This window comes from Lepus europaeus, chromosome 9, assembly GCF_033115175.1.
Source record: "Lepus europaeus isolate LE1 chromosome 9, mLepTim1.pri, whole genome shotgun sequence".
NCBI classification, from domain to species: Eukaryota; Metazoa; Chordata; class Mammalia; order Lagomorpha; family Leporidae; genus Lepus; species Lepus europaeus.
In genome coordinates, this window is record NC_084835.1 from 32,086,508 (window position 1) to 32,101,713 (window position 15,206).

The 15,206-nt window shown below is 46.4% G+C and overlaps 1 protein-coding gene across 4 annotated transcripts in view; it reads left to right on the forward strand.

Annotated features, from left to right (window-relative positions):
• The window catches only part of PXK (PX domain containing serine/threonine kinase like), a 99,043-nt gene that overhangs the window by 68,304 nt on the left and 15,533 nt on the right, over positions 1-15,206 (forward strand). For all 4 annotated transcript variants that reach the window (XM_062201175.1, XM_062201173.1, XM_062201176.1 and 1 more), the window contains exons 8-13: positions 631-735; positions 1,236-1,337; positions 4,219-4,380; positions 4,783-4,900; positions 6,390-6,468; positions 8,562-8,610. In XM_062201175.1, the coding sequence (XP_062057159.1) occupies positions 631-735; positions 1,236-1,337; positions 4,219-4,380; positions 4,783-4,900; positions 6,390-6,468; positions 8,562-8,610 (615 nt within the window). The remainder of the gene's footprint in view (positions 1-630; positions 736-1,235; positions 1,338-4,218; positions 4,381-4,782; positions 4,901-6,389; positions 6,469-8,561; positions 8,611-15,206) is intronic.

The window sequence follows — 15,206 nt, forward strand, 5'->3', positions numbered from 1 at the left end:
GTTGCTTCCAGTCATTAAATAATTTGTCTTTTCCCCACCCTGCTTGGTTGACGTCAGTATCCCCATCTGAGGACACTGTGAATCATCAGGCTGCAGACTTCTGTACAAGGGCAGGAGGATTCATGCCGGCTGTGCTGGGAAAGTGCTGAGAAGCTGCTTTTGCTCATTCTCTGGCTGTAGTGCTCTCCCACTTGGCACCGAAACAGCAGTGTGAATATTAAGGAAAGCTATGTGAGCAAAGACATGTTTATCCCAGTTCCCAGTTGGCTCTTCCCAGATTTGGCTGTGCTCATGACCAGTTTACAGAGGCAGAATATTGAAACAGTATTCTAAAACCTCAGGCTTTCCCCCTCTTTTGCCTGCACTGGGAGGTTGCACAGGCTGAAGCAGATCCCTTCACGTGCAGAGCTCTCCTCATCAGTTACCCTCTTCCTGTGTCACTGGCGCTTAGGTCGTTTCCCCATCTGAAGAAGGAGGAAGTACTTGATCACCCAGTAACTTGAAAATGCCATGCAATTGAGGAGTACCATCACACTTGTGTGCAACTAAACCAGCAGGAAGGTGCTGGGCTCTGTCTAACCAGCTCCTGGATCCCCATACAAATCAGTATGATTTTCTTTGTTTTGGCAGCATCCTTATATCTACCGGGTTACCTTTGCCACAGCCAGCGAGTCCTCAGCATTGCTAATTAGGATGTTCAATGAAAAAGGAACTTTGAAGGATCTCATCTACAAGGTATTTGGGGTGCAAGTTCTCAAGTGCCTTTAAAAGCTGTTGTGGGATGCTTTAGCCCTAAGATTCTAGAAGCTAGGGCCCTCCCTGATGTTTTACTTTGATTTTATTTAGAATTTATCTTTAATTTATCGATAAAGACTCTACTCAGTATGCTTAAAAAGCATTCCTTTGCCTACAGGAAGGAAGGTTGAATGTTTAATGATTACATCATTACATTGTAGGCTACTCTCTTAGGTTTGTATCTTGCCCTTAACAAAGTTGTAATAATTGTATGCAAGATGTTGGAGTCTCCCACGGTTAAGACCAGGCATTTTTCCCTGAACTAGTAAAGGGACAAACAGGGAGTCAGCTATGCAGACCATTGCTTAAAACCCACATCCTTTGTGTGGGTGAGCCACCCTGGCACCCTCAGTTCTGTGGAGTGCTGTCTGTGCAGGGAGCCTGGGTGCAGATATCGGTTCTCTGCTGCCTCCATATACATTCTTTGTTCTCTTCCAAAGGCAAAACCAAAGGACCCATTCCTAAAGAAGTACTGCAATCCTAAAAAGATTCAGGGCCTTGAACTCCAGCAAATAAAAACATATGGACGGCAAATACTAGAGGTAAGAGATATTTAATTTTATGTAAGTTGCAATGGAATTTCATCCAGAGTTATGTAATTCTTTTGAAAAAATTCTCAGGGAATGTCCAAAATCACTGAAGTTGTCCGATTACTTATATATTGATATAGTATTTTCATGTTTTACCCCAATAAGTGAATAATTGAGATAAAGGTGGCAATAATTTAGATGTACAAAATTCTGAAAGCTTGGGGCAGGTATCATGGCACAGCAAGTTTAGGCCACCACTCGGGATACCAGCTTCCCACACTGGAGTGTCTGGGGTTAAGTCCTATCTTAACTTTGAATCCTGCTTCCTACTGGTGCATACCCTTGGAGGCAGCAGATGATGGCTCGAGTATGTGAGACCCTGCCACCCATGTGGGAGACCCAGGTTGATTCCTAGCCTCCTGGCTTTGCCCAGCCCGCTCCCCAGACATCTGGGGAGTGAAGTAACTAGTGGATGGAAGATCTGTCTGTTTTTACCTCTTTCCCTCTCTCTCTGTCCACGTGCCTTTCAAAAAATTTTTTTTAAAAAAGCAGACTTTTAAAAGTAAATAACACAATGTTACTTTTTAAAAATTTCAAAAACTTTAGCTTTTGGAATAATTGGGCATCTGATTTTTAAGAACTTTACTGTGTGGATTCTAACTTTCATGTTGTCTTTGGTTGGTCTTTATCTCTATACCAAGATCTTTGTTTCTGTTACATCACCCACAAGCCCAAATGGTTCCCTACAGAACCAGCAGTGGAAGCCTTTCCCACATCACCCTCTAGACCAAGGATGGAGAAGCCAAGGGCCTTTTGGACATTTATAGCATCGTTTGTAGAACATACAAAATGATCAATTTAAAAATGAGCCTGTTATAGATTTCCTGAATTTTGAGTGTCGCCTGTGGTTGCCTTGGCAGAGCTAGAGCAAATGATTTCATGGGCCTCCTAGAGCCCGCAGGCCGCAGGCCGGACGTTCCCCACCCCTGCTCCAAACCATATTTTCCAAGGCTCTCCAATCCTATCAATCAAAAAAACAACATAAGCATAACCCCTTCCCATGTTATATATGCTTAAATCTACAAATATACATGTGCTACTAATATATGAGTACTGCAAAAAAGTTTGCAGATTAATGGAATTAAAATTATTTTTGAAGTTCATTTATAGTTTTTCTATAATACACATTTTCTATGAACTTTGTGAAGACCCCCTCACATTTTTTTTAGATTTTAGATTTATTTCTTTATTCAAAAGACAGAATTACAGAGGTAGAAGGAGAGACAGAAAGAAAGAGATCGTCCATTTACTTGTTCACTTCTCAGATGGCCTCAATGACTAGGACTGGGCTAGTTAATAGCCAGGAGCCAGGAGCCAAGAACCACATCCAGGCCTCCCACATGGGTGGCAGAAACCCATACTTGGACTATCTTTTGTTGCTTTCCCAGGATGCATTATCAGGGAGCTGGGTCAGAAGCAGAGTATGTAGGACTCAAACCAGGCACTCTAATATGGGATGAAGGTGGCTCAAGCAGTAGCTTAACCCACTGTGCCACAGTGCCTGCCCCGTCCTCCCCATATTTCGTGCATTATAAGTTTTAAAATAGTAAGATCAAAAACAACTAAAGGAGACGTTATAATGCTTTCTTCCGGTCCTCTGTGATTGCCTGCGGCACCTGTGAGGTGGTCATGGCTCTCCCGGACAGTGTGTAGGCCTCTCTCTCACTGGGTGAGCCACTGTTTGGGTGGGAGCCTGTTGTGTGTTCCTATTAATAAGCAGTCACATCTGTCCTGAGGGGAGATTGGACAAGGGGTGTTTTCCACTCAACCACGTGTCCCGAGGAGGTGGCGGAAGCATTGGTGTAAGCTTCACTCCTCATTGGAGCAGGAGTGGGAGCGAGACTTTGCCCTAAACAGAGCTGCCTGTTGGAATGAGGAAGTGCTTCACGCAGACCCTTTTGATATCAGAGCTCTTAACTTCAAGCAGACGCAGCTGCTTCTCTAGTTTTTGGAAAAGCTCGAGGTTGGTGTTGTGTCTCACAGCTGGAAAATCTTCAGTGTCACTCTCTTTCTCTGAAGAAAGGGATAGAGGTGGCATTTTATTTCTCCAGGAGTCGCCCCAGTGACCTGTTTGATTTTGTTTCAAAATATGTTGACCTTAAAAAAACACAAACAGGCCTGGTGCTGTGGCATAGGTTAAGCCTCCACCTGTGGTGCAGTGGTTCGATTCCTGGCTGTTCCACTTCTGATCCAGCTCCCTGTTAATGTGCCTGGGAAAGCAGAGGAAAATGGCCCAAGTGCTTGGGCCCCTGCACCTGTATGGGAGAACTGGAAGAAGCTCTTGGCTCCTGGCTTTGGATTGGCCCTGCTCCAGTCATAGCAGCCCGTTGGGGAGTGAACTAGCAGATGGAAGACCTCCCTCTTTCCTCTCTTTCCTTCTATCTCTGCCTTTCAAATAAATATAGAAATCTTCAAAACACACACAAATGGGGCCAGTGCTGTGGCACAGCAGGTTAAGCTGTTGCCTACAGAACCGGCATCCCTTGTGGGCACTGGTTTGAGTCCCAGCTACCTCACTTCCTGTCCAGTTCCTGCTAATGTACCTTAAAGGCAGTGGAGGTTGGTCCAAGTCCTTGGGCCCCTGTACCCCCATCAAGGACCCAGAAGAGGCTCCTGGCTCCTGGCATTGGACTAGCCCAGTCCCAGTCATTGTGGCCATTTGGAGAGTTAACCAGTATATGGAAGATTTCTCTTTCTCTGTCTTTCCTCTCTGTAACTGACTTTGAAATAAATAAATAAATTTTGAAAAACAGACGAACAAACAAAAACCCCAGATTTGAAGCTATGTGATACCTGAGTGAGTTGCAGAGAGAATGTGTGTGTTTTCTAACAGGTACTAAAGTTTCTGCATGACAAAGGATTCCCTTACGGGCATCTTCATGCCTCCAATGTGATGCTTGAAGGGGACACTTGCCGGCTGCTAGATCTCGAGAATTCCTTACTTGGCCTGCCTTCCTTCTACCGATCTTATTTCTCACAATTCAGGAAAATCAATGTAAGTACTGAAAGTAATGATGCAGCAGGTTCATTTTGAGGTGTGATCATGACCTGCCTATGGAAGAAATGTGTGCTAAGCAGGGAAGTGCCCCTTTGGGTAGGCCTTGCCCATGGGCTGTGTTTCTCCCATGGGACATTGCCGTATTTCCCAGAGGCTAAGTTACAAGGGTGAATGGAACAAGGGATGCAGTACAATCATTGGCTGGAGGACTCTGGAGGGTAACCTTGGGTCTGAACAGTGCCTAGTGAGCATTCACATAAGTCTTCCAGATGGTGTCCTCACCACTGCTTAGGTGTGGTGCTGTCCCGGGAGTAGTTTCTCAGTGGAGGCCTGCGGCAGGAACATTGGGGTTCAGAAAGCCAGGCTGAAGGGTGACCCTGCCACTGCTTTCTTCCACAGACATTGGAAAGTGTGGATGTCCACTGCTTTGGCCACTTACTGTATGAAATGACTTACGGACGACCGCCAGACTCGGTGCCTGTTGACTGCTTCCCTCCTGCCCCGTCCATGGCTGTGGGTCAGTATGGGGTTTGGAGGGGTCTCTGGGCCCTTGTAATTGGCAGAGCTACTCACCCCCTTTCCAGAGTTCAGGAAAGACCCACACAGGTTATCATTGACCATAACTAGAAATTCTTAACCAATTTGTTTATTATGTTTTAAAGATTTATTTAGTTATTTAAAAGGCAGAGTTAGAGAGAAAAAGACACAGAGAGAAAGGACCATCCCCAAAATGGCTGCAACAACCAGGGTTGGGCCAGGCTGAAGCTGGGAGCCTGGAACTCCATCCAGGTCTCTTATAAGGGGGGCAGGAGCTCAGGTACAGATTTCCCAGGCACATTAGCAGGGAGCTGGATCAGAAGTGGAGCAGCTGGGACTTGAACCAGCACTCATATGCGATACCAGGATTACAGGCAGCTTAACCCACTGTACCACAATGTCTGCTCCTAATTTAAAAGCAGATCAAATTTAAGTCATTTACTTAACTACAATATCCACTTGTCAAGTCATCTGAAGCCATCAGAGAATTATCTGTAAATAGCATTAGATTCTCAAAAGCAGGAGGATATACAGAGAAGTACGGCTAGCGTGAGTGTGATGCAGAAACCAGCATAGGGCAACTGGAAGCCAGTATTGAGGACTCAGACCAAGGCTGGTATGAACACGCAAGGAGCAAGAGAGCCCTTAGCCAGAAGCTTGGTAGATAAGAGAGCAGGGCAGGCAGGCAGGCAGGCAGGAATGTAGACACCTAGGCCAGTTGGATCCAGGCACTGTTCCAGCATTACCTGGGGGAATCAAGGACAGCCAGCAGGCAGGTGGGAGGCACCCCTAGGAAGAACTGAATGCAAACTCATCCATGGACCCTTTGGTTCCCTCCACAGCCTGCCCAGAACTCATGGCTGCGGCCGAGGGGATGGCAGGGGGCTCTTGGGCCACTGTGGGTGCAGGTCAAGCACCCACCAGGTGTTACTGTGTCAAACAGGGCAGGCAGTTCCAGAGACTGTTCTATACTGAGTTTAAGCAACTGAAACGGAGCAGTGAGCTGTGGGTGGGAAAGTCTGGCTGCTCTTGTTTACAGCATCCAAGGTGTTGGATTCAGCAGACAGCAACAGCTGGCATTTTGTGTGCTGGTTTAGGTTAAAAGCAGGCAAGCAGCAAAATGTCTTTCAGGTTCAGAGTTGTACTTCTGTGTCATGTTTACTTTTTCCTTTAAGAGAAAAACACACGTTTATGAGTGCTGTGGTGACTCCTTCCTCCAGTGATCTTGGAATGTATTTAGCTTTCTGTCGGCACGTGGTTTCTGAACCATTTCTTTTGAGCCATGGGTAACCCCAGTGTTGCCACCCTCCCCCTCCCCAATGTGTGCCATCTGTCTGTGTGCGAGGAGTTTTGACACTGTCCCCGTGAGCCTGCAGACAGCTGCTGCCAGGCAGTGTCAAACTTTGCAACGCCAAGTGGGTTTGCCAGCATGTTCTGCGGAACTAAAATGCGTATCTGTTCATTTCAAGTGGCCGTGTTGGAGTCTACGCTGTCTTGTGAAGCCTGTAAAAATGGCATGCCCACCGTCTCCCGGCTCTTACAGATGCCGTAAGTCACTCCTGCGCGTCGTCGTACTTGTGACAACTGTGTCCAGCACCGTGCCGCCGTGTCCCAGCACCTGGGACCTTAGTGTGACTCGGTCGCAGTCCCTGCGGAGTTGAAGGGACTCGTGCTTGCTGATGCTCATTCTCCTTCTCCTGTGACCGCTCCCTCCAGTCTACTCCAGTCGGCCTGCCCTCCTTTAACACCAGGGTCATTTTGCCGCGTGCCTCTCCTCTGTTGACACGTTGTGTGAGTGTACATGTGGCAGCCCCTCTTTCTCTTGACCCTGTCCCAGCTCACTAGTCAGTCCCCAGCCCCGGAGAGTCCACAGCTTGAAGGGGCCGCCCTCCCTGAGGAGGGTGATGTCGTTCTGGGCTCTCCTGCTTTTGTTTGTTCCTTTACGCACTGTGATTTAGTAAACATCTGGTGTGTGTGCCAGGGACTTATTCTCTCTTAAACAGTTGGGAATAGTTTATCGGAGCAGCTGAGATGGCGCTTTAGGGCTTGTCCTTTAGGTGCCTCTTCCATCCCTTCATGTAGGGTCAGCAGCTGGCTAAGAAGGGCAGGCTGGGGTCACACGGACTGACAGGTGGATGCCAGCTTCACCGTGCCTACCTGGCCAAGCGTGGGCACGTTTCCTGTCCTCTAGAAGCGGGATTGGCGGAGCTGTGAAAGGGGGGACGACAGCTGAGATGGTTGAATGAAATGGTTCCTAATGTGTGCAGCCGCTTAGTAAGTGCCTTTTAATTTCGGTGGAGGTTCGTGTTGATTGAGCTTAGCGGTTTTCAGTCACCAAAAGCCTTGCAGTGCAAGGGTCTGTACCAGCTTGTTGAACATATAAACTCAGGAAACAGCAGGATACAGAAGGCGAGGGGATGCTGGGGTGCGAGTGGCTGGAGCTCACAGGAGATGGAGACAACGTCAGGTTTCTTGTTGCTTCCCTCCACAAGTGGTTCAGAGAGGGCCCACACTGGGCCAGCTGCTCTCCCAGGACCCAGGGAGGCTGTGATGGACAGGGTAAGCAGACCCCTGTCCCGTGGACGGAACATTGTCCTGTTTCACGGACAATGGGGCCTCCATCTCCACACTTAGTGACAATGTGAATATGAGAAAACAGATATAGCTTGAACACAGAACCAGTTCCACGTGGACTTTCAGAACAAAGTGCGTCTGCGGTTAGGAGCATACCAGAGCTTGCGTTTCCACTCCCTCCTCAAAGCTTTCAGATTTTTCTCCCTGTCTTCCACCTGTCTTTCTTCCCTGTGAGTTTCAGTCTTGAGGAAGGCAGTAGGAGAGGTGGGAGCCATGTTCAAACTGAGACGTGTGGCTGGGACGGGCACGGGACTGGGATCATCCTGGGCAAAGTGGGTTCTGCTGGCAACACGGTTCCTGTCTGTCCAAAGTGGGATGAGCTAAGGAGACTCACAGCTGCTGGGCACTACCCAGGAAACCCTTTAAATTTGCAGACCTGTGTCTGCCAAAGCAGGCTGGAGTTCCCCACCTGTGCTGTGTGGGCTTTTTTTTTTTTTTTAAGATAATAATATCTTTTTGAATAGAAAATTCATGTATCCTAAAAACTCCTGTTTTTTTTTTTTTTTAATGAAACATGAGAAACACTTAGAATAAAATGATGTTCCTCTTAGATTTCAGTCAAGACAATTCCTTTCCATTTATTTGAACATTTTTATTTTATTATTGAGGTCTAGGATACGTTTTTTCTTTTTCTGAGACAAGGGGGAGAAAAAAGGAAAAATGATTACTTTGTGCTCCGTATATTGTTGACCATGTTTTTGGAAATAACCGTTTGCAATTTTTTCCCCAAAAAAACTGTGTTTCTCCATAGTGGAGAATCAACGTACAATCTCACAGCCAGTCCTGTGGCCCTGGTGTGAGGTTGGGGGTGTGCAGTCCTAAGGTCACTGGGTGGCTTATGAGCTCTGTCTTTGTTGATAAACGTGGAATGCGGGATTGGTTCAGGGCCGGGCAGTAGTGGAGGAAGGGAGACCTCATGGGTGAAAGGTGTCTTAATCTTCTTGGATGCTCTTCTGAGCGTGCAGTGGTTCAAAAAAGATTTTTTTGTTTGTTTCTTTTCTTGACAGATTATTCAGTGATGTCTTACTAACCACTTCTGAAAAGCCACAGTTTAAGGTAAAGCAAAATCATCTTTTTAAAAAACTTTTTGGTATGAACTATAAGTTGATTTTCAAAGCTAGCTTTTTTTTTTTTTTTTTTTTTTTAGCTAAAACAATAAAGGACATAAGGAGAAATTTGGAAGCAGTCACAATGCCCTATAATTTGGAACTAGTATAATAATTATAGTACCTCTATTATAATAATTTATAGTACCTCTATTTGCTGACGTATTTTTTAACTTATAAAAATGAAATTTATAAAGCTGTTATAGAAATGTGGAACATGCTTATGATTTGGGCAAAGGTTAACAAAAGCGGGAAATAAAATAAAAGGTGTGTTCAAACAGTTGATGGAAAATGCATATTATGGACAAACTATGCATGGATTTCAAAAGAAATTACCTTACCTTTACAGTGTTTTCTATGAACGTGTTGAAGTGTCCTCTCACACAGGGTGTGAAATGACATCTCTGTTGTCTCCTGAGAAGCAGTGAAGTTGGGAAGTGTGGTGGAAGGAGCGTGGACTTCGGAAATCTCCAAAACCACGCTGACACCTTAATTTGCTCTTAGGATACCAACCATCGCCTACGATAGGTTTCCTCAGGATGTGGAGCAGCATCTCCAGCATGTAGGAATGCAGTAATGTAGGTCTAATACTAACTCTGAGGCCTGGAGGCTGGAACGTCAGGGTTAGGGTAGTACTTGGGCCATCTTCTGCTGTTTTCCCAGGCACATTAACAGGGAGCTGGGTCGAGGTGGAGGAACTGGGACTTCAGTTGGTGCTCATATGGAATGCTGGCATCACAGGTAGCAGCCTAACCTGATGCACCACAGCACCAGCCCCTGCCCAAAACTTTTTTAGATTAAAATTTTTTAAAGAATAATCAAAACGGAGTTTAACTACAGGCCTGCTGTCTGTTTTCTGGGTCTAGACTCCTTATGGTTTGAAAAGCTAATAAATTAAGGAACAAGGTTGTTGGCACTGTGACGTAGTGAGTAAAACCTCTGCCTGCATTGCTGGCATCCCATATGGGCTCTGGTTCTAGTCCCGACTGCTCCTCTTCCAATCCAGATGTCTGCTATGGCCCAGGAAAGCAGTAGAAGATGGCCCAAGTCCTTGGGCCCCTGCACCCATGTGTGAGAAACCAGGAAGAAATTCCTGTCTCTCCGGACTTTGGATTAGCTCTGATCCGACCATTGTGGCTATTTGGGGAGTGAACCAGCAGATGGAGACCTCTCTCTCTCTCTCTTTCTCTCTCTCTCTCTCTCTGCTTCTCCTTCTCTCTTTGTGTAACTCTGACTTTCCAATAAATAAAAAAAATAAATCTTAAAAAAGAAATGAGGGCCGGATTTTTGGCACACAGGTTAAAACTGCCACTTGGTCGTAGGTTCTAGTCCAGGTCGGGGAGCCGGATTCTGTCCCAGTTGCTCCTCTTCCAGTCCAGCTATCTGCTGTGGCCCGGGAAGGCAATGGAGGATGGCCCAAGTGCTTGGGCCCCTGCAGCCACATGGGAGACCAGGAAGAAGTACCTGGCTCCTGGCTTTGGATCAGCGTGGTGCGCCGGCTGTAGCAGCCACTGAGGGTGAACCAACGGAAAAAGGAAGACCTTTCTCTCTGTCTCTCTCTCTCTCACTGTCCACTCTGCCTGTCAAAAAAAAAAAAAAAAAAAAAAAAAAGCCACTTGGGATACTCCCTATGTCAAATGCCTGTGTTCAAGTCTTGGCTCCACTTTGCATTCCAGCTTTCTGCTAGTGTGCATCGTTAGAGGCAACAAATGATGGCTGAAGTAGCTGGGTCTCTGCCCCCTTTGGGGGACCCAGATTGATTTGCTGGGTGCCACTTCAGCGTGACCCAGCCCTGGCTATTGCAAACATATGGGGAGGAACCAGTGGATGGGAGATCTCTGTCTCTCTTTGCCTTTCAAATAAACTAAATAAATATATAAGTAAGTGGTAAGTCCAGAAGAAAACTGGGCTATTGTTAGAAATATTTCCCAACAATATTGAGAAAATAAACCTTTCATAGAGAAAATCCTCCAGAAGTTATAAAAGATTGTAATCAATAAAAGTAAGTAGAGTGATATAAGGTAAAAAAAACATAATCACTCAAATTTGTGTATGTTTATGTTCTTTTAAGCTTTATAGCTTTGTATATACTTATATGCACATTAGGTCAATGGTATTAACTGTCTTCACATCCTGGATAACAGAACTTGAGAACTGGGCCTGTGGCGCCGGCATCCATATGGGCACCAGGTTCTAGTCCCAGTTGCTCCTCTTCCAGTCCAGCTCTCTGCTGTGGCCGGGGAAGGCAGTGGAGGATGGCCCAAGTGCTTGGGCCCTGCACCCACGTGGGAGACCAGGAGGAAGCACCTGGCTCCTGGCTTTGAGTCAGCGCAGTGCCAGCTGTAGTGGCCATTTGGGTGGTGAACCAATGGAAGGAAGACCTTTCTCTCTGTGTCTCTCTCTCTGTCTGTAATTCTACCTGTCAAAAAAACAACAACAACAACAACAAGAACTTGAGAACTTACCAACCAAAGCTCTAGCCCTGCAGAGCAATTACCCTTCCCCTAGCTCATGGCATCCACCATTCTTCTCTCTCTCTCTCTCTCTCTCTCTCTCTCTTTTTTTTTTTAAGAGTTATTTATTTGAAAGACAGTTACAGAGAGAGAGGAAGAGATGGAAAGAGAGAGATTGTCCATCCACTGGTTCATTCCCCTGATGGCCACAAGGGCTGGAACTAGGCTAGTTCAAAGCCAGGAGCCAGGAACCTCTTTCAGGTCTCCCACACATGGGTGCAGGGGCCCAAGCAGGTAGGCCATCCTCCACTGCTTTCCCAGTCCATTAACAGGGAGCTGGATCAGAAGTGGAGCAGCCAGGACTCAACCCAGCCCCCATATGGGAAGCCTGCATCACAGGCAGGGGCTTTACTCGCTACACTACTACATTGGCCTCCAGCATCCACCATTCTACTTCCTGTTCCCATGATTTTGACTACTCTAGATACTTTTTCTAAGTGAAATATTGCAATAACTGTCTCATGACTGACTTATTTTGCCCAACATAATATCTTCAGGATTCATCCATGTTGTACCATTAGCAGGATTTACTGTTTTGGGTTATTTTTGTTGTTTTGTTTTGTTTTTGTAAAAATTTATTTATTTTCAAAGGCAGAATACAGAGGGAGAGAAAGAGCTGGCTCACTCCCCAAATGGCCACAATAGACTGGATTGGTCCAGGCCAAAGCTGGGAGCCAGAAAATTCATCCTGGTTTCCCACGTGAGTGGCAGGGACCCAGGTACAGGAGCCATGATCCACTGCCTTCCCAGAATGCGGTAGCAGGGACCTGGATTGGAAGCACGGCAGCCAGGACTCAGACTGTCTCTTGGATATGGGATGCCAGCAATACAAGCAATGGCTTGACCTATCTTGCCGTAATGCCGGGTCCAGGATTTTCCTTTTTTTAAGGTTGAATAATATTCCAGTGTGTGTGTATACCATATTTTATTTATAATGTCACTGTTGGCACACATTTGGGCTGATTCTGCTTCTTGGCTGTCGTAAATGCTGCAATGAAAATGGGTGAACAGGGACCGGCTACCATTGCCGACATCCCACATGGAGGCCGGTGCAGTCTTGGCTGCTTCACTTCTGATCTGGCTCCCTGTTAATGCACCTGGGAAAGCAGCAGAAGATGGCCCAAGTGCTTGGGCCCCTGCACCCATGGGGAAGACCCAGATGAAGCCTCTGGCTCCCAACTTCCATCTGGCCCAGCACCAACCATTTTGAGGCCATCTAGGGAGTGAACCAGCAGGAGGAAGTTCTCTTTTCCCTCCCTCTCCTTCTCTCACTCTCTTTCTCTAACTCAGCCTTTCAAATAAATAAAACAAATCTTAAAAAAAATAGGTGTGCAGGTATCTTTTTAGGGATCCGGTTTTTAATTCTTTTGAATATATACCCAAAAGTGGAATTGCTGGATCATATGGTGATTTAATTTTACTTTTTTGAAGAATGTCCATGTTGTTTTCTGGTTCCTTCCCTCCCTCCTTCCTCCCTCCCTCCTTCCTCCCTCCCTTCCTCCCTCCCTTCCTTCCTTTCTCTTTTATGATTTTTTTTTTTTTTATCTATTTGAGAAGCAGAGTTATAGGGAGAGGGAGAGATCTTCCATCTGCTGCTTTACTCTTCAAATGGCCACCACGGCTGGAGCTGGGCCAATCCCAAGCCAGGAGCTTCTTCCTGGTCTCCTACATGTGGCCCAAGTATTTGAACCATCTTCTACTACCCTCCCAGGCCATTAGCAGAGACCTGGATTGGAAGTAGAGGAGCCAGGACTTGAACTGGCACCCAGATGGGATGTGTGTGCCACAGGCAAAGAGGCCAAACCCACTATGCCACAATACCAGCCCTGTTTTCCAGTTTTTTCCAGCAGTGCACAAGGGTTCTAGTTTCTCCACTTTCTGTGCCAAACCTGTTATTGTGTTTTATTTTAATTTTTAAAAATTTATTTTTTTATTTATTTTTTGACAGGCAGAGTGGATAGTGAGAGAGAGAGAGACAGAGAGAAAGGTCTTCCTTTTGCCGTTGGTTCACCCTCCAATGGCCGCTGCGGCCGGCACATCTCGCTGATCCGAAGCCAGGAGCCAGGTGCTTCTCCTGGTCTCCCATGCGGGTGCAGGGCCCAAGGACCTGGGCCATCCTCCACTGCCATCCCGGGCCATAGCAGAGAGCTGGCCTGGAAGAGGGGCAACCGGGATAGAATCCGGCGCCCCGACCGGGACTAGAACCCGGTGTGCCAGAACCGCAAGGCAGAGGATTAGCCTGTTAAGCCACGGCACCGGCCAAAAATTTGTTTTCATTTTATTTGAAAGATAGAGACAGACACCAAAAGAGATTTTGTATTCATTTGTTCACTTCCAAATGCCCACAACAACTGAGGATGGGTCAGGCTGGGGCCAGGAGCTCAGAGCTCCATCTGTGTTTCTCACATGGTCGCAGGAAGCCAAGCACTTGGAGCAGCAGCTGCTGCCTCTCAGGGTGCACATTAGCAGGAAGCTGGAATCAGGATCAGAGCCAGGGACGTGGATATTCTAAGCAGCAGCTTCACCACTGCACTAAATGCATACTCCGTTATTTTACTTTTTAAATTTTTCTTTTTCTTTTTCTTATTTGAAAGGCAGAGAAACAGAGCTAGAGACACCGAGAGCCAGAGAGAAATCTGTCATCTGCTGGTTCACTCCCCACATGCCCCACAATAGCTAGGGCTGGACCAGGCCAAAGCCAGGAGCCCAGGAGACCATCCAGGTCTCCTGTGTGGGCGACAGGGACTCAAGTACTTGAACATCACCACGGCCTCCCAGGATGCACATTAGTAGGAACCTGGAAGTGGAGTAGCTGGGACTCAAACTAGGAACTCAGATACGGGGTGTGGGCATCTCAGGCAGAAACATAACCATTGCTTCCAATGTCTGCTCTTATTTTTTGATAGTGGCCAGGCTAATGGGTATGCGATGATGTCTCGTTGTGATTGTCATCTGCATTTCTCTGATAATTACAGTATCTTTTTGTATGCCTGGTGACCATTTATTTACTTTCCTTGGACAAATGTTTATTTAGATCCTTTGCTCATTTTTTAATTGGGCAATTTATTTATTATTATTGTTAAGTTGCAGGAATTTCTTTATACCAGGCATTAACCCCCTGTCTATAGGTGATTTGCAAATGTTTGTCTCATCCCATGGGTTGCCTTTTCACTGTGTTGCTACAGTGTCCTTTGTTGAACAGTTTTAAATTTTGATGAAGTGCACTTTTGCTTTTATTGTCTGTGCTCTTGACATCAAATCCAAGAAATCATTGCCGAATCCGATGTCATGAAGCTTTTGTCCTCTGTTTGCTTTTAGGAGTTTCATAGTTTCAGGTCATAAATTTGGCTGTTGAAGAATTTTGAGTTGATTTTTTAAATTGATTTATTTTATTTATTTGAAAGAGTTACAGAGAGAGGTAGAGACAGAGAGAGAGGTCTTCCATCTGCTGGTTGACTCCTCAGATGGCTGCGATGGCTAAAGCTGCGCCGGTCCAAAGCCAGGGGCCAGGAACTTCTTCCGGGTCTCCCATGCGGGTGCAGGGGCCTAAGAACCTGAGCCATTTTCTACTGATTTCCCAGGCCATAGCAGAGAGCGGATCGGAAGAGGAGTAGCCGGGACTAGAATTGGCACCCATATGGGATGCTGGTGCTTCAGGCCAGGGCTTTAACCCACTGTGCCACAGCGCTGGCCCCTTGAGTTAATTTTTGTATATCGTATAAGGTAAGGGTCTAGCTTCTTTCTTGTGCAGGAGGGTATTGAATTTTCTCACTCCCATTTATTTATTTAGTTTAAATATTTACTTATTTACTTGCAAGGCAGAGTTACAGAGAGAGAGGTCTTCCATCTGCTGGTTCACTCCCCAGATGGCCACAACAGCAAGGGCTGGGCCAAGCTGAAGCCAGGAGCCAAGAGCTTCATCTGGGTCTCCCATGTGGGTGGCAGGGGCCCAAACACTTGGAGGCCATTTCTGCTGTGCTCCTAGACATGTTAACAGGAAGCTGGATTGAAAGTTGGAACTGGGACTTGAACT